At 49.2% G+C, this 25,021-nt stretch overlaps 1 protein-coding gene across 1 annotated transcript in view; it reads right to left on the bottom strand.

The window, feature by feature from the left end:
• The window catches only part of SLC13A4 (solute carrier family 13 member 4), an 80,387-nt gene extending 56,262 nt beyond the window's left edge, over positions 1–24,125 (bottom strand). The window contains exons 1-2 of the mRNA XM_068277896.1: positions 24,023–24,125; positions 3,093–3,221 (exon numbers count right to left, since the gene is read on the bottom strand). Of these exons, the coding sequence (XP_068133997.1) occupies positions 3,093–3,221; positions 24,023–24,121 (228 nt within the window). The 5' untranslated portion in view covers positions 24,122–24,125. The remainder of the gene's footprint in view (positions 1–3,092; positions 3,222–24,022) is intronic.
• Positions 24,126–25,021: the final 896 nt, after the last annotated feature.

The following is a 25,021-nucleotide window of genomic DNA, read 5'->3' as shown; positions in this document are numbered from 1 at the left end:
GATAGGTATATGCCCCCAGTATAGGTTAGATAAGTATATGTCCCCCAGTATAGGTTAGATAGGTATATGCCCCCAGTATAGATTATATTGGTAGATGCCCCCAGTATAGGCAGGAGGGTGTTTGCAGCGGCGGGGGAGCAGGCAGAGAGAAGTTTCCACTTACCTGCCTGGATCCTGCACACAGCTTCTTTAGTCTGTCGCCGGCGCACGTCGCATTGGTAAGAGCTAACCCTGGGATGACATGCGGTCACGTTATCTCAGGGGGCGCTGTTACCATAGCGACAGATGCTGCCCGCTGGGACAGGAAGTAGTTAGAAGCTGTGTCCAGGATCCAGGTGGGTAGGTGGAAACTTCTCTCTGCCCGCTCCTCCGCCGCTGCACACACCCTCCTTCCACTCTGCCTGCCGCACCCACCTGCACGCCTGCCACCAGCAGCAGAGCAAGGCCCCCCACAGTGTGAGGCCCCAAGCGGGAGCGTGCCTCGCCTGTATTACTTCCTGCATATGCGCCATTACCAGGGGAACCGCTCTCCCGCTTCCCTGACAGAGGGAGGCACCCTGGGGCTGATAAAGGCACAAGGATACAGAAAGAGACACAAAGGGGGACAGAAGGAGGCACAGAGGGACACGCATGGGGCAGAGGGGGCACTGGGGGACTGAAGGAAGCACAAGGAGACAGAAGGAGGCACAAAGGGGAACAGAAAGTGGCACAGCGGTACAGAAGGATGCAGGGGGGGCAGAGGCTAACACAGAGGGGGGGGGGGGGGGGGAGGGCAGAAGTGGCACAGGGGGGGCTGAAAGAAGCACAAGGGGACATAAGGAAGCACAAAGGGGGAAGAAGGAGGCACAGGGGGACAGAACAGAAGGAGGCACAGGGGGACAGTGGATTGCACAGTAGGGGAGAGCTGGCACTGGCACAGAACGACACAGTGGAGGCTGCCTACTACTTATACTATCCGAACCTTGTGATGTCAGCATGCCGCCCCCCCCACCAGCTATACATTACCTGCTCCGCCGACGCGTGTCCACGCCCTCTCCGCTGTCTTCTTCTCTGCACTGGGCTCTGAGTCCGGCTGGCTTCACTGAATTTCCTGTCCGGGGAACAGTAGAGGGCACTCTACTGTTTAAACTTCCTGTTGGGACAGGAAATTCAGTGAAGCCAGCCGGACTAAGAGCCCAGCACGGAGAAGAAGACCCCGGAGAGAGCGTGGACACGCACCGGCGGAACAGGAAATGTATTGCAGTTAGCGTCGGGTATTCGAACGCCACTATCGACGCACCCACCAGCGATCGAGCAAAATCTTCCGCATGGACGGATCGACGAGAATGATTGATTTCGGACGGAAACCGATCGTTCTGTCAGTGTTTGCGCAACGATTTCACAGCAGATTCAATCACAGTGATCGAATGTGCTGTATATCGGCGGGAAAATCGTTAGGTGTATGGGCCCCTTAAGAGTGAATCTTTCCTGTTGCCTAAGCCTGAGACTGGACGGTGGTCAGCTGCATAATGGATGCGCAGTGGCATAACTACCATTCATGGGACCCCCACACTGTTCACACGCCTTTCCTTGCCTCACCCTGGTGCCCTTCAGGGCCTATGAGCCCATCTCACAAGGCCCATAAAACAAGTGTGGCCATCAGAATCTTCACACTCATAACAAGTGTAGCCACAAATACACATGATCTGAAGTATAGTCTCCTGTATTGGAGGAAGGGAAGGTTAGCAGTTGGGGTCCCCACAGCTCTAGCCCCCCCCCCCCCCTGCAGTTGCAGTGGCTGCTCCCCTCTAGTTACACCCCTGAATATGTGTTAAAAGGTGTGTGAACTGCAATGGAGACTGGACATAGACATTAATACAAAGCCTGCATGCAGAGAGTTCATGTAACTTGACCTGTTACAACACAGAGATGTGAACAGCCCCATAGAAGTGTATGGGCAGCAAGTTGACATGCAGAATTATTCTGCAATGCAACTCATGCACAGAGCCAGGACAAGGTCCTCCAGTACTCAAGGCTGAGACACCAAAGTGCGCCCCTCCATCCCTCCCACCCCAGCCATCATACACTGATTGCTATTAGTATTACACTAAGAGGCGGCCCAGGGCCCCCAACACCTTAATCTCTAGTTATCTGGCTTGCAGTCACTGCCATGTATCCCCTTTTCTTATTTCTCTCTGCTGCAAACAGAATAGCGAAATGATAGCTGAGGGAGTTGTGCGCCCCCTCCTACACTGCGCCCTGAGGCTGGAGCCTCTCTTGCCTCTGCCCGGCCCTGCTCATGCAGTGAAAGGACCCTAAGCCCCCGTTAACATGATCCCCGGTCTTTCCTATCGTTGACCTTTTCTTAATGCCTAGCCCTCCCTTCCTCGTCCTCATATTGGCCCATATGCAATTAACTTTTTCACCCGAGTTATCACCTAGGTCCTAGGAGATCATTGTAATCTTCTCTTTAAAATAACTTTTCAGCACTTTACAATTGAAAAAGTATCGAAAAGTTGATGAAGTACTACCAAATTATTTTGAGTATTTTCTTGATCGCAGTTTGGTAAAATAATTTTGGTCGGTAAAATACCTCATTCTATATTTTACACTTTTTTTCCCCCAAATTCAAAGGTTTTCCCGCATGAGGCAAAAGTTTGGTAATTTACCGAACAAACATACCTCAATTCAGTAAGCCCTGCTCAGTAAGTGTGTCTTGCCAGCATGTACAGTAGCAGGTCAGCGGGCCGGCAGGGAGCTGTGTGTGTGAATCAGGATTTATGCCAAATGCATTGCAGTCAATGGGCATCATTTTTGCACACATGAGAATATTCACAAAAATATACAGTATGGTGATCCCAAAACACATTTTCTTACATATGAGAATGTTTGCAACATTGTATGAGCAAAAAACATATTTTTTCTACTTGCTTTACTTTCTCAATAGGAAGAATGCTCTCATTTTCTGAAATTGCGAATGTTCATTATATTTTTGCACATTTTTTAAATTCAGACAAAACCGTAAATTACGATGCGAAAATAGCTTTTGTGAGAATTCAGGGTCATTCCTAGTGGGACTGAAGCAAACATCACGTTCGGAGCACAGGACTGACCTCACTAGACTTGAGCACCCCGAAGAGCGGAAAGAGGAACGCTGGCACCAAAGCCGCGGCTCCCAAAGGCACCGCCTCCGACACCCAGTACACCGCTGTCACTATCAGTACGTAGGCACATGAGGATTCCTGCAAACAGGAGGATAAACACACAACATGTTCAGAAAGTAAACACAATTAAAGGACCAATTAAAAAAGTAAGCAGTTAACATCTGACAGAACTGACAGGTTTGGACTAGTCCATCTCCTCATGGGGGATTCCCAGGGTTTTCCTTGTTTTCAAAAGCAATTATTTTGGCAGTTTAATTGCCAAATTAGTAAGATACCAGCCAGGCTCCCTTTTTCCTTGCATGCTATTTTGGCAGTTAGACGTAACCTCCCTGGCTATACAAAAAATCCGCCAGGGGGCAGCGCAGCACCTTTTTAAAAAATTTTTTTTAAAAGCACGTAGCTAGCCTAGCACTAGCTACATGCTTCCCCCCTCCCTTCGCTATCCCTCCCACCCCTCCGATCGCCGCCGGCGCTTTTGCCCTGCAGGGAATCCCGTTCTGAACAGGATTCCCTGTATGGGCTTCCCCGTCGCCATGGCGACGATCACGATGACGTCACCGACGTCGTGACGTCGGCGGGTGCTCCGTTCCACCCCTCAGCGCTGCCTGGCACTGATTGGCCGGGCATCGCAAGGGGTCTGGGGGGGGGGGGGGCGATCAGACCAAACACGCAGCTAGCAAAAAAATCCGGGTCGGATATCCGAGTTCAAAATTTTCAGATCCGAATGCAAATCGGATATCCGACCACAGTATCCGGGCTATCCGGGCAAATTCAGATATCCGAATAGAAAAACCGGAAGTGGCCTTTAAATTGCTTTAAAAACGTTTTTAGGGTATATGAGGCATGCAGCATCATTATTTTGTAAAGGGGAACACTAATTCATGATGTGGGGACTTAAAATTCCCCACTTCCCAAAAAAAAATAGCTGTAAATTAACATCAGGCCTAGGTTCCAGACAGGAGTCGTGCAGCCCACATTGTGTCCAAAGTCCAACCGCACAACTGGGACATGACAGTTTTCACCCCAGACACCTCCAAAAAATTACGCAGCAATTGTGTTTTGGGTTAAATATATCAGTGGCTTGTGGCACCCTGGCGGTGGGAGCTGCACAGGCAGCAGGAGCAGGGCAATGCAGCAGCAGCAGCAGCAGGTGTAACGTGTGCCAGGAGCATGCCGGATGTGGCACAGGCCAAGTGCCAGTCAGACAGCAGAGGAGAAGACACTAGTGCACACTAACTGTCACACTGGCACTGCTCACAGCACAGCAGTTCTGTAGAAAGCTAACACAGTAGTACTACTACTCTAACAACTACTAGCACTGACTGCAGTACTACAGTACTAACTAAACAATAGAAGAATCTAGCTAAACAATAGAACAGGTGTGACTAGATTACAGAGAGCAGATACAGAACAGGTATAGCAGTAAAGCTGGGCCTGCTAACTACAAAATAGTACAATAATCTATCTAACACAGAAGTAGTACAGTAGAGTAGGACAGGTGAGAGCACAGGTAACTAGGGACTAGAGCACAGAGCAGGGCAGGCTGCCTTGCGTAGGCACAGGGCCTAGCTGCTGTCTGCAGCTGCAGCAGCATAGGGCCCAACCATCCCGTTTTCGTCGGGACTGTCACGATTTTGGGGGCTCTCCCACTGTCACGGTATGAGCCCCCCAAGTCCCGGGCAGCAGTGAGCAGTGAGGGTGGGAAAAAAATGATCGAGGCGCCAGCCGCGGGTAAGTGGGATGCGGGACGCGTGCATCCCATTACTACCTCCCGCCCTCCCTTGGAATCTGCCCCCCCTGTGTCTCCCCCCTGCTTGCAGAGTGCGCAGCTAAGCCGAGCTGGCTGTGAGCTTACCGGTATCCATGGACACGTACCAGCATCTGGCTTCCTGCTTCCTGTGACTTCACAGGAAGCAGATTGAAGCAGGACATCGGTACGCGTCCATGGATACCGGTAAGCTGACATCCCGCTCCGCTTAGCTGCGCACTCTGCAAGCAGGGGGGAGACACAGGGGGGGGGCAGATTCCAAGGGAGGGAGGGAGGTAGTAATGGGATGCACGCGTCCCGCATCCCACTTACCCGCGGCTGGCGCCTCGATCATTTTTTTCTTGCATTGGCACCCTCCTCCTCACCCACCCACCCACGGACACCCTCCTACTCATCATCTATGGGGGAGATATGTATCAAAAAATATTTGGGGATATTATTAATTGGAAAAAAAATTCAAATTTTTTTTATGGTAGGTGTGACCGGGGGGGCACTGTTCGTGGTAAGGGGTGTGGCCTAAGTGTCCTGATTCCTGGCTTTAAAATGTTGGGAGGTATGCAGCAGCACCAGTGACAGTCTCTCTCCCTAGTCCCTAATCACACAAACTAAACTGCTTAAAACACAATCTATCTACAATACAAAGCAATACAGGTGAATATCAAGTGTTGGAGTGTAAAAACGCTTGGTTTAGAACAATATAAATGCACTTGCACACAGACAAAAAGCACTGGAGCAATCTCTCAGTACAGTCAGTCAGTAAGTCGCAAGCAGGACGAGTGAGGCAACATGGCGCCCGCTATTTATAGAGGGGGGCTTGGCCAGGCTCCCCCTCTGTGATTGGCTGGGAGCCCTCTGATTTGCTTGTGAGGACTCGAGGTGACGTGACGATATTCGAGCCGAGTGCGCTCGGATAGCACAGCCCGGATAGCTAATACTTTTCGAGCTCGGTATTTGAGCTCGAAAAGTGAAAAAAGAGCTAGGCTATCCGAGTATCTCGGATATCCGAGCTCGGATGAGCATCACTAGTTACCGCTAAGGAGGTTAACAACTGAGAATACCCCATGAGGAGATGGAGTAGTCCAAAACTTGTCGGTTCTGTCAATTATTATCTGATTACTTTTTTTTTTCTCTTTTTTACTGTAGTGGTCCTTTAAAGGACACCATGACCAGGTTCAGAATTTTTAAAGTGGACTGAAACTCCATACTAATTGAAAAAAAAAAAACATTAAGAAATTACTGTCAACTGTCCACAGATTTAAGGTAGCCATACACTGGTTGATTTGCCATCAGATTCGACCAACAGATAGATCCCTCTCTGATCGAATCTGATCAGAGAGGGATCGTATGGCTACCTTTACTGTAAACAGATTGTGAATCGATTTCAGCCTGAAACCATTCACAATCTGTGGTGGTGGTGCCACCGCCGCCGCTCCCCGCCCGCCCGCATACATTACCTGCTCCGCCGGTGCGACTGCCCCCGGTCACCGCTGCTCCGTCTCCGCTCTGGTCTGGTCTCCGGCATGCTTCACTTCTTCCTGCCCGGCAGGAAGTTTAAACAGTAGAGCGCCCTCTACTGTTTAAACTTCCTGCCGGGCAGGAGGAAGTGAAGCATGCCGGAGACCAGAGCGGAGACGGAGCAGCGGTGACCGGGGGCAGTCGCGCAGGCAGAGCAGGTAATATATTGCAGCTCTATTGCGTCGGTCGTCGGGCACTCGAACGCCGCTAGCGACGCGCTCCCTACCCGCGGGCGATCGACGGTAATTTTCCGCACGGAGCGATCGACGGGATCGGATGAAATAGATCGAAATTCAGCATGTAGCGGGAACGATGTGACAGCAGATTCGATCCCAGTGATCGAATCTGCTGTCGATCGGTGGGGAATCGGCCTAGTGTATGGCCAGCTTTAGGAGTTCACTGTCAGATTTAGGAGAAATGTGACATGAAAAAGAAGAAAATAATATTTCTGCTGGTTTCCATCTTTACTGTTTCGCTGTGATGCCAAAAGTGAAAACACTTCCGCTCTTTCCTTTTTACTTCATTTTTTTTTCAACTCAGCTCAGTGTTAATTTTCTCTCTCTACTGCCACAGCTTACAGTAGCTTCTATAGGAAACATCACACAGGACAACAGACTTACATCTCTGTGTAAACTGGCCATAGTATCCTTATCTTATCCGAAACCAGAAGCTTTCTGTTATTTACATGCTGAGATAAGCTTGTTACTGTAACTAAAAAAATAAATAAATACATAAACTTTCTATGATCCTGCTGGCACTGAAAAGGCACCCAGACCAGGGAAAAAGAAAAAAAATGTCCAAAAAAACTCCCTTAGGGCCGGTTCACACTTGCTCTAAAAACATATCCGTGGCTACGTTTTTCAGTCCGGATCAAAACCGGAGCCACGAATAGCAATGTTAAAAATAGCAGCCGTCTTCACCCAACCGAAAAACAGCGGGACAGTTAAAAATGGCGCACAGCGCCAGATGAATAAGAAGGGCGCCCCATAGACTTGCATTATATAACGCTATTTAGCGTTATAAGTGTTAAAAAATGGCGCAGGCAGTGTGCCTTACACTTATAACGCTAAATAGCGTTTTAAAGCTTCAAAATTTCTGAGGACAGAGGGGTCGGGGGGAAGAGAGAGGCAGCGGACACTGAAGGGCATAGGCAGCGGACGAAGATGTGTTCAATATGCATACATTACCTTGTCCCGGGCCGCTGATCGCTCCTTCCCTCCGCTCCTTCACTTCCTCCATTCGTTTACTGTAGTCCTGCAGCCGGCCAATCACCATGCGGTTTCATTCTCCGCATGGTGATTGGCCGGCTGCAGGACTACAGCAAACAAACTAGGAAGTGAAGGAGCGGAGGGAAGGAGCGATCGGCGGCCCGGGACAAGGTAATGTATGCATATTGAACACATCTTCGTCCGCTGCCTATGCCCTTCAGTGTCCGCTGCCTCTCTCCCCCAACCCCCGCTGCCTATACTAGCGACCCGCAGCCCCCTGCTTGCTTTAATGGCGTACCGTGCTGAAATAAATGTAGCATAAAACGCTATTTACCGTTTTAATGTATTTTCGGTAAATAGCGTTTTATGATACATTTATCGGCAGAACGGTGCGCCATTTTTCTCCCTGCGCCATTTTTAGATGGACCCGAAAAACAGATCCATCTGCGTTCAGGGGGATCCGTTTTAAAAACCTGAACAGATAGTCCGGATTTGCAGCATTTTCCTGGACCGCACATTGATCCGGATACACGGAGGGGTAGTGGCAGGCAATAGAAAAATGGATCCCCCTCTTCACAGGCAATTTTGGACACAGAAACTGATCCGTTTCTGTGTCACAGCCTGTGGCTGGGGAGGGGGCTGCCATGCTGGAGGGGATAGCAGCCAGGATGGGGGTGACAGCAGTCGGCAGGGAGGGGGTAGCCCTCCTCCCTTACTTGAGTCCCCCCGTCCCCGCTCCTCCTCCAGCTATTTGTGCAAAATTTGTTAAAATGTAAAATATGCGGCAAATGGGAGCTTCCCTTCTCTCCACTTTCTCCGCTCGACACATCACTTTCTGCAATGCCGCCCTCCAAAGTATAGAGGGCGACATTGTAGGAAGTCAATTGGCAAGTGGTGGAACACAATAGAGGGAGGTAAGCGTCCCCGCTCGCCGCATACTTTACCCAACCGACCGCTGTCACTCCCGTCCTGGCTGCTTTCCCTCCAGTTCGGCAACACTCCCCCCCCCCCCCCCCCCGGCATACTTTTCCACTCCAAACATACAAAAAAGTTAAAAACGGAGGAAAAATAAATAAATAAATAAATTGGCAAACCGGATCCGTTTACAACGGATCTGATCTGTCATGGAAAAGTGTGGACCTAGCCTTACTCCAAGTTATAATGTGGATGCTGGGCACTGGTAAACCGTGCTGCAGCAAACTGCCATCTCTAATCACTATTAGTGTTCTCAGTAATCTTTCATAAGCAGCCCATACACTCAGCCGATTTTCTGGACGATCGATCGATCGCGGTCGATCGATCGATCGATCGATCGCAAATCGGTTGGCCGATCGACCGATCGACGGCCGATTTCGATCGATTTCGATGGATTTCCATCGAACTAGCAGGGTGGAAAATTTAGGTCGATCTGATGAGATTGCTTATCAGTTTGCATTGGCCTTAATGGAAATCTGATGGCAAAAAAATGCCATCAGATCGAATTTCAACAGATTTCAAACTGAAATCTGTTGGAATTCTATCCTGGTAAAAAATGTTCTAAAAACGCATCAGATAGATCATCAGATGCATTTCTTATCTGTCTGCTGCCAATCTGACGAGTGTATGGGCACCTATAGCGTTTTAGTAAAGGAAAATCAGTATTGAAAGTTTAAATATAGGAACTGATATATTTGGCAGATACTTTTTAACATATCTAAGGCTTTGTTCACATCTAAAATCAAAATCACTGACGGCCACATTTTTCGTTTTTTAGCACAATTTTTTCCCCTCTCGGCGCTCCAGTGCGCTCTACAATTTTGTTTTAATTGCTTTTCAAAGCGCTTTTCCAGAGCGTGAGTTTTTTCACTTCCTGACGCAAGTCAGGAAGTGAACTCTTTGACCCGGAAAATAATAAATACAATGGGCTTGATTCACAAAAGCGTGCTAACTGTTAGCACGCTTGTGAAAAGCCCGTTATCACGGCTAAACTCAAGTCCCGCGCGCAAAGTTTTGTGCGTGCACAGCAAAGTGCGCTGTGCGGTGCGCGCAAAGCGCCCATTCATCTCTTCATCATTTTGCGCGCCGGACTTTGCACACGATCAGGTGTACACAGCGGTGCTAACACAGGTAGTGCTATAGTTATCACGCCTAAAAGTTTTTAGACGTGCTAACTGGGTTAGCACACTTTTGTGAATCAAGCCCAATGTCGTTGTTCTTAAAAAGCCCCGAAAATGGGACATGTAGCGCTTTGCTGAGCAGAAAGTGGACGCAATGCAGTGATATGAACTATCCCGCTGCCGCCACCACCGCCGCACCCTGCATACATTACCTGATCCGGTCGGCGCGAGTCCCCCGCTCTCCGCTGTCTCTACTCAGCTCTAGGCTTCAGCTTCACTTTACTTCCTGTCGGGGGAAGTTTAAACAGCAAAGGGCGCTCTACTGTTAAACTTCCCCCGACAGGAAGTAAGTGAAGCCAGCCGAAGCCCAGCGCGGAGAAGGGACAGCGGGTACAGCGGGGTCATGCGCCGGCGGAACAGGTAATGTATTGCTGCTATCGTCGGTTGTCGGACATTCGAACGCCGCTATCGACGCTATCCCGACCCACCGGCAATCGAGCGAAATTTTCCGCACAGACAGATTGGACGGAAATCGGTCGATCGGTCAGTGTTGCCGCAGCGATTTCACACCAGATTCCATCACAGTGATCGAATTGCTGTCTATTGGCGGGAAATCTAGTAAGTGAATGGGCACCTTTAGTATTACAAGGTATCAGGTGTGAATGGGGAGAACAAGGTTTGTTAAATTTGGTGTTATCACTCTCACACTGACTGGTCAGTGGAAGTTCAACATGGCACCTCATGGCAGAGATCTCTCTGAAGGTCTCAAAATTATTGTTGCTCTACATAAAGATGGTCTAGGCTATACAAAGATTGCCAATGATCTGAAACTGAGCTGCAGCATGGTGGTCAAGGCCAAACAGTGGTTTAACAGGTCAGGTTCCACTCAGAACAGACCTCGCCATGGTTGACCAAAGAAGCTGAGGGCACATGCTCAGCATTATATCTAGAGGCTGTCTTTTCCAAATAGACATATGAGTGCTGACAGCATTGCTGCAGAGGTTGAAGGGGTTGGGGGTTCAGCCTGTCAGTGCTCAGACTATATGCTACGCACTGCATCAAATTGGTCTACATAGCTGTCGTCCCCGAACAAAACCGCTTTTAACCTTTTGTGGACTGACGCAGTTGAAATCTACGTCCTGCATATGGCAACACGGATCTGACAGGACGTAGATTTCAATCAACCCGCCGCGCAGTCACTCTGCTCCTGCCGATTGCTTCGTGTTCTCCCCACCACAATGCATTTGCCCTGCCGTCTCTATGACGGCAGAGTTCTGTGAGACGGTCAGGAGCAGTTTTCATTGGCTCCTGGCCCTGTCATCACTGTAAGTCAATCTTATTGGCTTACATTGATTGACATGGTCAGGAGCCAATGAAAGTGGCTCCTGACCGGCGCACAGCGCTGTGCCATCATAGAGAGGGACAGAATGGCGTGACCGGTGGGAGCAGCGGATAATTGCGGCGATTCTTCGGGAGGCGGCGTTTACCGTACCAGCAGTCTCTCAAACTTGGGGCTTAATTCACTAAAGCGTGATAACTGCTGTGATAGCAGTTATTACACTTTAGTGAATCAAGCACATGATATCAAAGGGGTTGTTGCACGAAGTAGCGGTAATATTGGGGTGTGCAGGCAGCGCATGGCAATATTATCATCAATTATCATGGCAATATTGTTCCACCAACAGTGTACCATGAGTTCTGCAAGGCAATTAGCACGACACACGGTACTTATACATTACTGAGGGATAGGGGGTGGCATAAATAATTTTATTACTGGGGTAGAGAGATGGGATATGGGATTGTGCAAAATTCGTTGTACTTGTAGGCCATTTTTAACTGCGTCACCACTGGCCCCATTATAGATAAAACAAAGATCCCAATATCATAATTTGAAGGGGAAAGCCATAAATTGTAATTGGATTGAGCAGTGATTAAAAATAACCTTTGTAATGCATTCCTTTGTAAAATGCCTTGTCCTTTAAAAGTTGTGACATTTTTTTAAAATTTCCCAAAGTGCTCTATTAGTGTTATCTGGCCACTTCTCCAGGAAGTCACCAGGTACTCACAATAGAACAGGTTTATACTAGAATGGGTGTGTCAGGAAGTAGATCAGGTGGGGATAGCCAAAGAAGAAACTGGTGATCATTGCTGATGACATGGCTGCCTGGAGTAGAAGGTGCTAGCCCATCCTCCACCAACTCAGGAAATCGGATTTAACAAACAGCTTGTCAGAGCTGGCTGTGTTTATCTCTATAGTGTCAGTCTGCTGCTCTCCCCGCCTCCTGCAGAACTCCAGTCACCGCCTGCATCCCTTCCCTCCCTGCTGATTGGAGGGAAGGAACGGGGGCAGGGACCGGAGCTATGCAGGAGGCGGGGGAGCAGCTGAGACTGACACTACAGATGTAAACACAGCCTCACAGCGCGGCTGTGATTTATGAGGGATTGCAGAGTGCAGAGGGACCTTAGTGGGGTTTGGGATAGCAACAGAGGCTGGGCTGTATAGGCAGATCCAGCCTCTGTATGCAGATAACATTCTTCAAACCCACCTCGGGTTCTCTTTAAGGGCTCTTTCACAATGGGACGGTGCGTTTGATGCGACGTTAAGGTCGCATAACGTGCCATTGAAAGACTATAACTTGGACATTATAGTACATTCTTTAGCCCTGCGTTTGGTGCACCGTTTTCGTCATACAGTGATGGAACGAAAATGGCACATGCGTTACATTTTTTGTTTTTAAAACCTTACTGAGCATGTGCAACACACATAACGCAGCAAATGTATTGCTAAATGCACAGCATGCAGCACTTTATAAATATTGCTACACGTGACGTTACACACAACGCAACGTGTGCACTGCGAATGTCGCACAGACTTTGTATTGCTGTGCGTTAGTCTGCGTTATAAAATTTTCTAACGTGCGACTTTAACGTCGCACTGTGAAAGAGGCCTTAATATCTGATCCAAGTACACAGGAATGGGACAAGGTTCTCCAGCATTAGAGGCAGAGATTCCAAAGTGCCCACCCACGTATAGGTGGCAGGTGTGGCCCCAGTACTCTCCAGTTTAGATAGCCAGATGTTCCCCCAGTATTAGGCAGCCACCCCTCCCCAGTTTAGAATGCCAGATGAGCTGTGAATTGTGCCCACCCAAATGTAGGTAGCAGATGTGGTCCCAGTATTAGGTATGTTCCCCCTAGTAGAGGTAGCCAGATGTGTACCCCAGTATTAGGCAGCCTACCTACACAGGTTAGCAGAACCGGGACAAGGTCCTCCAGCACCCAAGGCTGAGACACCAAAGTGCGCCCCTCCATCCCTCCCACCCCAGCCGTCACACACTTATTGCTATTAGACTAAGAGGCGCCACAGGGCCCACAACCTCCCCAACACCTTAATCTCTAGTTATCTGGCTTGCAGTCACTGTCATGTATCCCCTTTTCCTTCTTCTTTCTGCTTCAAACACAATTAGGAATGACAGCTGAATGAATTCTGCGCCCCCTCTTACACTGCGCCCTGAGGCTGGAGCCTCTCCAGCCTATGCCTCGGCCCGGCCCTGCAGGTTAGATATCCAGATGTAACCCAGAATTCTACAGCCTTCCTCCTCAAGTTAGATAGCCAGATGTGCCCCCCAGTATCAGGCAGCCCCCCAACATGCAAACTTGAGATTGGAACGATGTGAAAGTGCTTCTTACTTCTGTCTCTGTACTCTTCAGCCTCTTCTGGCTCTTATCTATCTCTACTGGTGACGCACATAATGAGAAATGCCACCAGACAAGAACAAAGAGTAGATGCTGCGAGCCTGTGACATTGCTAAAGACCCCAGAGCAGAGAAGTGAGATGCACTCTTACAGCTCCACTCATGACTCCACAACTCTGCATATGGCCGGGCAAGGGGAGGGGGCATTCAAGGGGGCGGACCGGCACACCCTAACAGCTGTGCACCAATGCACCCAGAGGCTTTTGCCTGCCCTGCCTCGGCCTGGCCCTGTTGATGGAGTTCTGGTTTATAGTGAACCTGTATCAAATTTGACAGAGACCTATACTAGGTCCTGGTGCAGACTGTACATAAGCACTACCATCCTTGTGATCCTAGCCACATCCTCCACCAACCCTGTCCATACATCAGCCCCTGCATTGGTGCGGAGGCAGGCTTTCAGGTAGATAGGAAGGTAGAAGTTGTAGCCACACCTCCAAAGCCATTTCCTCTCCTGCACATATTATTAGGCCCCATTCACACCTGCAAAACGCTAGCGCTTTTGCGAGCATTTTGCTTAGGCGATTTTTGGTGATTAACGGGAAAAAAAATCGCCTTTCACACTTGCCGATTTTTTTGCATTCACGTTAAGCGCTACTATAGCACTAAACGCGATCGCTAGAAAATCGCCTGAAAATGGTGCAGGCTACACGGTTGCGTTTGGCGATTTGCGTTAATCGCCGTCGATTACGGTAATGCAAATCGCCCAAGTTACAACGGGCCCATAGGGTATTATTGCACTAGTGCTTTAAAAAGCGTTAGTGCGTGAGTGTTTTGCCAAAATCGCAGGCAAAACGCTCTAATGGGAATGGGCCCTCAGTCATCATTCTCTGCACTGTAGTGGAGACTAATGTGCAAATCTGCTCACTGACAGGCAACCTGCAGCATCCTTGCACCCCCCCTCCTCCCTTGCACTGGGTAGGCTGTTAGTCCAGGAGAGGCGTGGTGTTGTCAGGGAAGAGAACCACAAGTGGCCCCACTCCCTATGACATTGACTACTCCTAGGTTCTCAACATGCGGTACGCGTACCCCAAGTAGAGTTGGGCCGAACCTCCGATTTTAGGTTCGCGAACCGGGTTCGCGAACTTTCGCGGAACGTTCGGTTCGCGTTAAAGTTCGCGAACCGCAATAGACTTCAATGGGGATGCGAACTTTGAAAAAAAAAAATAATTATGCTGGCCACAAAAGTGATGGAAAAGATGTTTCAAGGGGTCTAACACCTGGAGGGGGGCATGGCGGAGTGGGATACACGCCAAAAGTCCCCGGGAAAAATCTGGATTTGACGCAAAGCAGCGTTTTAAGGGCAGAAATCACATTGAATGCTAAATGACAGGCCTAAAGTGCTTTAAAACATCTTGCATGTGTATACATCAATCAGGTAGTGTAATTAAGGTACTGCTTCACACTGACACACCAAACTCACCGTGTAACGCAGCGCAAACAGCTGTTTGTGTAGTGACGGCCGTGCTGGACTGGTGCGCACCATGGCGAGAGTGCAGGTTTTGGTGGCTTTACAGCCCATATGGTCGGCCTGGCTGATGTAGCTGAATGACAGAACAGTGACTGTCCAGCTGATCAAATTTGGTCTGACCACAATGAAGCAACAACCTTATTATCTTTTGTGTGCCCCCCGAGACACTCATCTAGGCGCCGGTCATTGCTTCATTGTGATACGCAAGCCCCTTCACCACGGCAAGGTAATGATCACGAAGGGGAATGGGCGCATGTACATGCCTTTTCTTTTGTTGTTGCAGCTGCCCTCAGTGCAGCCAGAAAAATTAGGCAGTCATGTACACGCACCATAAAAATTATTACAGCGGCCGCTGCTAGCAGCGGCCTAAAAAATTCAGCAATCCGCCTGGAGTCCCGGACCCTGTTGGTGGTGGCGGAGAAGGTAGTGAAGCGGCCTGCAGGCAGACATGCTGTGTGGAGGGACTGGGAGCGACTTAGTCTTTTTGGGGCAGGCCAGGCAGCCAGTCACACGGCGTGCAGGCAGAGATGCTGTGTGTGCGGGGACTGACTTAGTCTTGGGGCGGGCAGCAGCCCTCCGGGATCCATGCCTCATTCATTTTGATAAAGGTGAGGTACTTAACACTTTTGTGACTTAGGCGACTTCTCTTCTCTGTGACAATGCCTCCAGCTGCGCTGAAGGTCCTTTCTGAGAGGACGCTTGCGGCAGGGCAGGAGAGAAGTTGGATGGCAAATTGGGACAGCTCTGGCCACAGGTCAAGCCTGCGCACCCAGTAGTTCAAGGGTTCCTCATCGCTGTTCACAGCAGTGTCTACATCCACACTTAAGGCCAGGTAGTCGGCTACCTGCCGGTCGAGGCGTTGGTGGAGGGTGGATCCGGAAGGGCTACGGCGAGGCGTTGGACTAAAGAACGTCCGCATGTCCGACATCACTATGAGATCGCTGGAGCGTCCTGTCTTTGACTGCGTGGACACGGGAGGAGGATTAGTGGCAGTGGTACCTTGCTGGCGTTGTGCTGTCACATCACCCTTAAAGGCATTGTAAAGCATAGTTGACAGCTGGTTCTGCATGTGCTGCATCCTTTCCACCTTCCGGTGAGTTGGTAACAGGTCCGCCACTTTGTGCCTGTACCGAGGGTCTAGTAGTGTGGCCACCCAGTACAGCTCATTCCCCTTGAGGTTTTTTATACGGGGGTCCCTCAACAGGCAGGACAGCATAAAAGACGACATCTGCACAAAGTCGGATCCAGTACCCTCCATCTCCTCTTGCTCTTCCTCAGTGACGTCAGGTAAGTCAACCTCCTCCCCCCAGCCGCGAACAATACCACGGGAAGGTTGAGCAGCACAAGCCCCCTGCGACGCCTGCTGCGGTTGTTTTCCTGCCGCTGTCCCCTCCTCCTCCTCCTCCTCCTCCCCCAAAGAAACACCTTGCTCATCATCCTCTGAGTCTGACTCGTCTTCTGCACACGACCTCTCTTCTTCCTCCTCCTCCCCCCTCTGTGCTGCCGCAGGTGTTGAGGAAACAGCTGGGTCTGATGAAAATTGGTCCCATGCCTGTTCCTGCTGTAACGGTTCCTGGTCACGCTCATTCGCAGCTTCATCCGCCACTCTACGCACAGCACGCTCCAAGAAGTACGCGTAGGGAATTAAGTCGCTGATGGTGCCCTCACTGCGGCTCACCAGGTTGGTCACCTCCTCAAACGGCCGCATGAGCCTGCATGCATTTTTCATCAGTGTCCAGTTGTCGGGCCAGAACATCCCCATCTTCCCAGACTGTTTCGTTCTACTCCAGTTGTAGAGGTACTGGGTGACGGCTTTCTTCTGTTCTAGCAGGCGGGAGAACATGAGCAGGGTCGAGTTCCAGCGAGTGGGGCTATCGCAAATGAGGCGTCTCACCGGCATGTTGTTTTTACGCTGAATTTCTGCAAATCGTGCCATGGCTGTGTAAGAGCGCCTCAAATGCCCACAGAACTTCCTGGCCTGCTTCAGGACATCCGCTAAGCCAGGGTACTTTGCCACAAATCTTTGAACCACTAGATTCATGACATGTGCCATGCAGGGTATGTGTGTCAGCTTCCCCATATGCAAAGCGGCAAGCAGATTGCTGCCGTTGTCGCACACCACGTTGCCTATCTCCAGGTGGTGCGGGGTCAGCCACTCATCCACCTGTTTCTTAAGAGCAGCCAGGAGAGCTGCTCCAGTGTGACTCTCCGCTTTGAGACAAGCCATGTCTAAGATGGCGTGACACCGTCGTACCTGGCATGCAGCATAGGCCCTGCGGAGCTGGGGCTGTGTAGCTGGAGAGGAGAACTGCCACTCAGCCAAGGAGGAGGAGGAGGACAGCGAAGAGCATGTAGCAGGAGGAGAGGAGGTGGCAGGAGGCCTGCCTGCAAGCCGTGGAGGTGTCACAATTTGGTCCGCCGCTTTCTGCTTGCCATCGTTCACCACCAGGTTCACCCAATGGGCTGTGTAGGTAATGTAGCGGCCCTGCCCGTGCTTGGCAGACCAGCCATCCGTGGTCAGGTGTACCCTTGACCCAACGCTCTTCGCAAGAGATGACACCACTTGCCTCTCAACTTCACGGTGCAGTTGGGGTATGGCCTTTCTAGAAAAATAAGTGCGGCCTGGCATCTTCCACTGCGGTGTTCCGATGGCCACAAATTTACGGAAGGCCTCAGAGTCCACCAGCCGGTATGGTAACAGCTGGCGAGCTAACAGTTCCGCCACGCCAGCTGTCAGACGCCGGGCAAGGGGGTGACTGGCCAAAAGTGGCTTCTTCCGCTCAAACATTTCCTTCACGGACACCTGACTGCTGCTGTGGGCAGAGGAGCAGGAACCGCTCAAGGGCAGAGGCGGAGTGGAGGAGGGTGCCTGTGAAGGTGCAAGGGAGAAAGCGGCAGAAGCAGATGATGCACCTGAAGGAGGAAGAGGAGAAGGAGGGTGACTTTTCTTTTGTGTGCTGCTGCTGCTTTTGCTCCTGTGGCCATCCCATTGCTGTTTGTGCCTTTTCTCCAGGTGCCTTCGTAAGGCACTTGTCCCTACGTGAGTGTTGGCCTTTCCACGACAATTTTTGTTGGCAGAGCGAACAGATGGCTTTGGTCCGATCTGAGGCACACACATTAAAAAATTTCCACACCGCTGAGCCACCCTGGGATGTGGGCACTATGGGGACCTCAGCAGCTGATGCTGAAGGGCAAGTTGGCTGGCTGTACATAGGTGGCGATACATGGTGCCGGACTCTGCCACCAGCTGTTTCTGACGAAGAGCTGCCCCAGCTTCTTTCAGCAACTTCTCTCCTCCTACTACTCTCTGACTCCCCCTCTGAACTGTCCCCCTCTTCATCTCCTCTATTGGGAACATACAGAGGATCCCTATTACCGTCATCATCGTAGTCATCCTGCCCAGCTTCGCTTGCCTCAGACAAATCCAAACTTGCACCATCAGTAGGTCCTTCATCCTCCTGACACGTTACATCCATAGTGTTGCCGCGTAACTCAGACATATTAGCTGGTGAAAATTAATCTGGCTGTAACAACAATGGCTGTGCATCAGTGATTTCAACACTAAATAATTCTTGCGAAGTGTCAAATGCAGCGGAAGTGGTGCTAGTAGTAGCGTTGGTGGCTGAGCAAGATGAGGTGTTCTGTGTCGCTAAATACTCAACCACGTCCTGACAATCTTGGGAGGTGATGGGACGTGCCTTCTTCCGAGCACTGTACTGTGGGCCAGGTCCACACGAAATTACATTTACACGACCTCGCGCAGACCTGCCGGGTGGCCTTCCTCTGCCTCTGCCACTACCTCTTCCTCTTCCTCTACCTGTTTTGTCCATATTGGGTATGCACGGAGTGGTATATCACACTGCGTGCACTCACGTAGGTAGGTGGGTTCACTTAACTGCACAGGTATGCGCACTGATGCGGTGGGTTTACTGAACAGTACAGATATACAGTGGCAGGTTCACTGAACACAACAGGTATGCAGTGGCGGGTTCACTGAACAGGTATACAGTGGCGGGTCCACTGAACAGAACAGGTATACAGTGGCGGGTCCACTGAACAGAACAGGTATACAGTGGCGGGTCCACTGAACAGAACAGGTATACAGTGGCGGGTCCACTGAACAGAACAGGTATACAGTGGCGGGTCCACTGAACAGAACAGGTATACAGTGGCGGGTCCACTGAACAGAACAGGTATACAGTGGCGGGTTCACAGAACAGGTATGCAGTGGCAGGATCACTGAACACAATAGGTATGCAGTGGCGTGTTCACTAAACAGGTATACAGTGGCGGGTCCACTGAACAGAACAGGTATACAGTGGCGGGTCCACTGAACAGGTATACAGTGGCGGGTCCACTGAACAGAACAGGTATACAGTGCCGGGTCCACTGAACAGAACAGGTATACAGTGGCGGGTTCACAGAACAGGTATGCAGTGGCAGGATCACTGAACACAATAGGTATGCAGTGGCGTGTTCACTAAACAGGTATACAGTGGCGGGTCCACTGAACAGAACAGGTATACAGTGGCGGGTTCACAGAACAGGTATACAGTGGCGGGTCCACTGAACAGAACAGGTATACAGTGGCGGGTCCACTGAACAGAACAGGTATACAGTGGCGGGTCCACTGAACAGAACAGGTTGCAGTGGCAGGATCACTGAACACAATAGGTATGCAGTGGCGTGTTCACTAAACAGGTATACAGTGGCGGGTCCACTGAACAGAACAGGTATACAGTGGCGGGTCCACTGAACAGGTATACAGTGGCGGGTCCACTGAACAGAACAGGTATACAGTGGCGGGTCCACTGAACAGAACAGGTATACAGTGGCGGGTCCACTGAACAGAACAGGTATACAGTGGCGGGTTCACAGAACAGGTATGCAGTGGCAGGTTCACTGAACACAACAGGTATGCAGTGGCGGGTTCACTGAACAGGTATACAGTGGCGGGTCCACTGAACAGAACAGGTATACAGTGGCGGGTCCACTGAACAGAACAGGTATACAGTGGCGGGTCCACTGAACAGAACAGGTATACAGTGGCGGGTTCACAGAACAGGTATACAGTGGCGGGTCCACTGAACAGAACAGGTATACAGTGGCGGGTTCACAGAACAGGTATGCAGTGGCAGGATCACTGAACAGGTATGCAGTGGCAGGATCACTGAACAGGTATGGAGTGGCAGGATCACAGTACAGGTATGCAGTGGGCTGAGGGCTCACTGAACAGAACAGGTATGCAGTGGCAGGATCACTGAACAGGTATGGAGTGGCAGGATCACAGTACAGGTATGCAGTGGGCTGAGGGCTCACTGAACAGAACAGGTATGCAGTGGCAGGATCACTGAACAGGTATGCAGTGGCAGGATCACTGAACAGGTATGCAGTGGCAGGATCACAGTACAGGTATGCAGTGGGCTGAGGGCTCACTGAACAGAACAGGTATGCAGCCAGGAAGAAGTTAAGCCTAACTAATCTTTCCCTATATGAGAGACTGCAGCAGCTCGCCCTACTCTCACTAATGCAGGCACACGAGTGGCCGTAATGGCCGCCGCTGCCTGCCTTATATAAGGGGGGGTGGGGCTCCAGGGGCTAGTGTAGCCTAATTGGCTACACTGGGCCTGCTGACTGTGATGTAGAGGGTCAAAGTTGACCCTCAGTGCATTATGGGGCGAACCGAACTTCTTCCGCAAAAGGTTCGCGTGCGGTACCCGCACGCGAACCACCTACGTTCGCGCGAACCACGTTCGCCGGCGAACCGTTCGGCCCAACTCTAACCCCAAGGGGTACTTCTGATGGTTCCAGGGGGTACTCATGCTTGATATACTTAACCAAGTATAACAAATTTAGAGTTTTTAGAAAATGATAAATCCTACATAAACAACACCAAATTAGTATTTTAGCTAATTAAAAGCGATAGTAAATGCTTGGAAACTGTTTAGAACCAATTATTATGTACTACGACTAAATATTTATTTGTCAAGGGGTACTTGTGATAAGGTTTACTATGCTAGGGGGTACTTGGCGAGTACAAGCTTTTATAAGGGGTACATACCAATAAAATGTTGAGAAACACTGGACTACATCACTATGGGTATCATGTGACCAGTGGGGGTGGGATTAACTTTTGGCTGCCGAATAGAGTGGTCTATGGTGAGGACCTGGCCTCCTGTGGTCTGTTAAAACAGGTAGTTTACAGCACTATATTGTAAAACCTAAATGTTGTTTTGGGCCTTGTTCGCATTGCACTCCGCTCACGTTAGCGTTGGGCTTTTTTTTACGCAATTTTTTTTTCCGATTCCCGGCGCTTGGGTGGGCGTTGCGTTTTTGTGAAAAGCGCTCTTCTAAGCGCTTTTCCAGAGCGTTTTTTTAATTCACTCCCTGAGGCAAGTCAGGAAGTGAACTCTTTGACCTGGAAAAGAATAAAAACAATGTATTTATTCTTAAAAACGCTCACGCAATTGCTGCACAAAGCGTTTTGCATTTTTCCTATACCTTCCATTGAGGCAGAATCGCCCCAAAAATGGTACAGACAGCGCTTTTCTGAGCAGATCGGAAACGAACCACTCAGATGTGAACTCTCTCATAGAGAATCATTGCACAAACGCTTTCAGGGCGATTTTGAAAAATCGCCAGCGCTTAAAAAAAATCACAAAGTGCCTCTAGTGTGAGTGAGCCCTTAAAAAATGATTTCAATACACATTTTTTATTTTTTTACTTTGAATGATTGCATTTCTATTAAAAGCTGAGGGTAACCTAGATCTTTAACTAAACCCATAAATCCTTCTTAAAAACTGCCTGTGATGCCCTGGAAGACTGCCCAGATTCAAAGCTTCAGATTGCAGGTGTCTGGACTGCAAACAAATCTGGTTTGTTGAGAGACGTGATCAGTCTTCCCCAAAAAGTGTGTAAAGAAACTGTAAGCTGCATACACACATCCAATTTTTATTGGCCAATCGGTGACCAATTTTACTACCTCCATGTAGATTGTGCATACTATCAACAGATAGTATAGATAAGCTCTCGTGCTACATGGAAGCAGTAAAATTGGCAAGTGATTGGCCAATCAAAATTGCATGCTTTTACCAAGTTTTATTCTGACTATATTAAGAGGGCAATCAAATGGACAACAAAACAATGACATGACTATGAATAAGGTCCAAATGTCTTATTTTGTAGCATTTCCAATGAGCTGGAAATGTATCTGAAATAACGGCGTGTGAATTGATTAGCGTATTAATCTTAGCTCATCTAATGGTGCCCATACATGGTACAATTTTTTTCGATTAGATAATTCAGTTTGATTATTCCCTTAGATCGAATATAAAGATTTTTCCAACATGGCCGATCAGATTTTTATTGAATAAAAACCAGGATAATCATTTGTTTTTCTTGATTAAAAAAAATAAAATAAATCTTACTTTCATTCGATTCGATTGTTTTGCACGAATAAACAGGAGAAACAATTTTTTTTTATTGTACCGTGTATGGGCATAATAACAGAGACACGAGCGCATACAACTCTTGATCTGTTCACAAGTATCTCTCATAGCAGTGTTTGCTTAGAGTATCCAGGTACACAAGCACTAGGAATCCCTCTGAGGCCCCATTCACACTTAGAAACGCAAAACGCCGGCGATTTTTGCCTGCGTTTGCAGGAGTGATTTTTCCACAATTTCACGCGGAAAAATCACTGAACACTGTGGCGATTTTGCCGCGATCGCGTTTAGCACTTCTATAGCACTGAAACGCAATCGCAGGGAAATCGTCTGAAAATGGTGCAGGTGACGCGTTTGCGTTTCGCATTTTGGCCGTTTTTGGACGATTTGCGTCGATTAGCGCAAATCACGCAAGTAAGAACGGGCCCATAGGGTTTCATTACACTAGTGCTTTTAAAAAGCGCTAGCGTTTGAGCGTTTTGCCGAAATCGCAGCAAAACGCTCAAGTGTGAATGGGGCCTTAGTGCTGTTTCACACTAGCTGTAAATGCGTCATTTTTTCCAGCCGCCGAAAGCGGATGGCGTTGTTCATGTAAATGACGTTGTAGATTACCCCACATTTTCTTGTCTCCCCTTGGATGCTATGTGTAGCATCTAGAAGTCAGTTGCTTTTGCTAGCATTGTGGTTGAACACCAGCAAAAGCCAAGAAACAATGGCAAACGATTGCTGTCGAATGCCGTTTGACGGGGGTGAACAAGAAGAAGACCCACAATCCTGTTTTACAGGAAATTACACAAGATCAGCAAATAAAATGCTTTCAAACAAAATTGTTGAATGAACTCTTTAAAGCGGAACTGTAAATTCGTTTAATCCAAACAGTTTCACTTACCTGGGGCTTCCCCAAGCCCCCAGCAATCGTCCTGTGCCCCAGCCAGTCCTGCTTCCGTTCTCCCGCGGGAGCTACTTTCACTACCGCCGACTTGCAACTGCGCCTGCGCGCCCCGGGCAATGGGACACTTTCTTTGCGTTCCCGCCTGCCATAGCTGCTCTAGCGGGTGGGAACGCGAAGAAAGCGTCGCATTGCCTCGGGGAGCGCAGGCGCAGTTGCCGTCGACTTGTAAGTCAGCGGTAATGAAAGTAGCTCGGCGGGAGAACGGAGGCTCGGGCAGGACCGGCAAGGGCACAGGACGGCTGTTGGGGGCTTAGGGAAGCCCCAGGTAAGTGAAACTGTTTGGTTTAAACAAATTTACAGTTCCGCTTTAAGGTGGCTACTAACGGTTCAATTTCTAGCGAAAAATCATTTGAGTGATCAGATAATTCTGGATTTTCGTCGAACCATAATTTGGATTTTCTTGTTGGTTGAGATAGATAGGAAGCAAAGATTGGTTCGTTGATGGTGAAGTGAAGGACGTATTACGATATTTCACTTGCGATCAGAATTATCTGATCGCTCAAACAACTTTTAGAAATTGCTAGAAATGGAATCGTTCGTGGCCACCTTAAAACTAAAAGCTTCACCGAAAATGACGACGTTCAAACGAGACACTCGAGCAGGCACCGTCTGAACCAACCCTAAAGTTTGTACAGACTTTCAATATGGTAAATTATAACAGAATGATACTTACACTGCTAGGGTGCAGTAAGGGCAGAGGAAGCAGGAGGAGAGGGATGGAGACAACCAGAAGGAGGTTCTTGGATCGCAAGAGTTCAGTCCAAACCGCCATCCTGCTCCGTAGGAATGGCCTGAAAGGTCCCCACACACCAAACTCTCACTGCAAGTTTGACGGATTACTCATAAATCTCCTACAATGCCGGTTAATCCTCCATTGCCCCCCCTTCAGTTTCCCTGGCTGGGGAGGGACCGGCCACTAGGTTAGATACAGTATATTTCCAAGGTGACTATGACTATGCACCAGGATTAAAACGTACCCCTTTGAGTTTCCTAATCCACAGTTAACTGTTGACTAACTTATATAAGAGGCCGTCAATCTTTCTAAGAATGTGAACCGCAGTCCGCAGTGGAATAACAACGCAGCAGCAGCCAACATTATAGGTGGCCACACACAATACAATTTTGTATATTTCTTTCAATTTGAGAACAGAAGTAGACAAGAGAAGTCACGGAACATTTATATTGCACTTTTCTCCTTTTTAAGGGGAACCTTAAAGTGAACCCGAGGTGAGAGTGATATGGAGGCTGCCATATTTATTTGCTTTTAAACAATACTAGTTGCCTGGCAGCTCTGATGATCTATTTGGCTGCAGTAGTGAACTGAATTACACCAGAAACAAGCATGCAGCTAATCTTGTCAGTTCTGACAAAATTGTCAGAAACCCCTGACCTGCTGCATGCTTGTTCAGGGTCTATGGTTGAAAGAATTAAAAGCAGAGGACCAGCACGGCAGCCAGGCAACTGGTATTGCTAAAAAGGAGATAAATATGGCAGCCTCAATATTATTCTCACCTCGGGTTCCCTTTAACTGAGAGGGATATGGATGTTTCCTTTTAAACAATACCAGTTGCTTGTCAGTCCTGCTGATCTCTTTGGCTGCAGTAGTGGCTGAATCACACACCTGAAACAAGCAAGCAGCTAATCCAGTCTGACTTCAGTCAGAGCACCTGAT

The sequence above is a fragment of the Hyperolius riggenbachi genome, chromosome 3, assembly GCF_040937935.1.
Source record: "Hyperolius riggenbachi isolate aHypRig1 chromosome 3, aHypRig1.pri, whole genome shotgun sequence".
Lineage (NCBI taxonomy): Eukaryota > Metazoa > Chordata > Amphibia > Anura > Hyperoliidae > Hyperolius > Hyperolius riggenbachi.
Note: the sequence above shows the minus strand (reverse complement) of the source record. Positions and strands in the feature narration are given on the sequence as shown.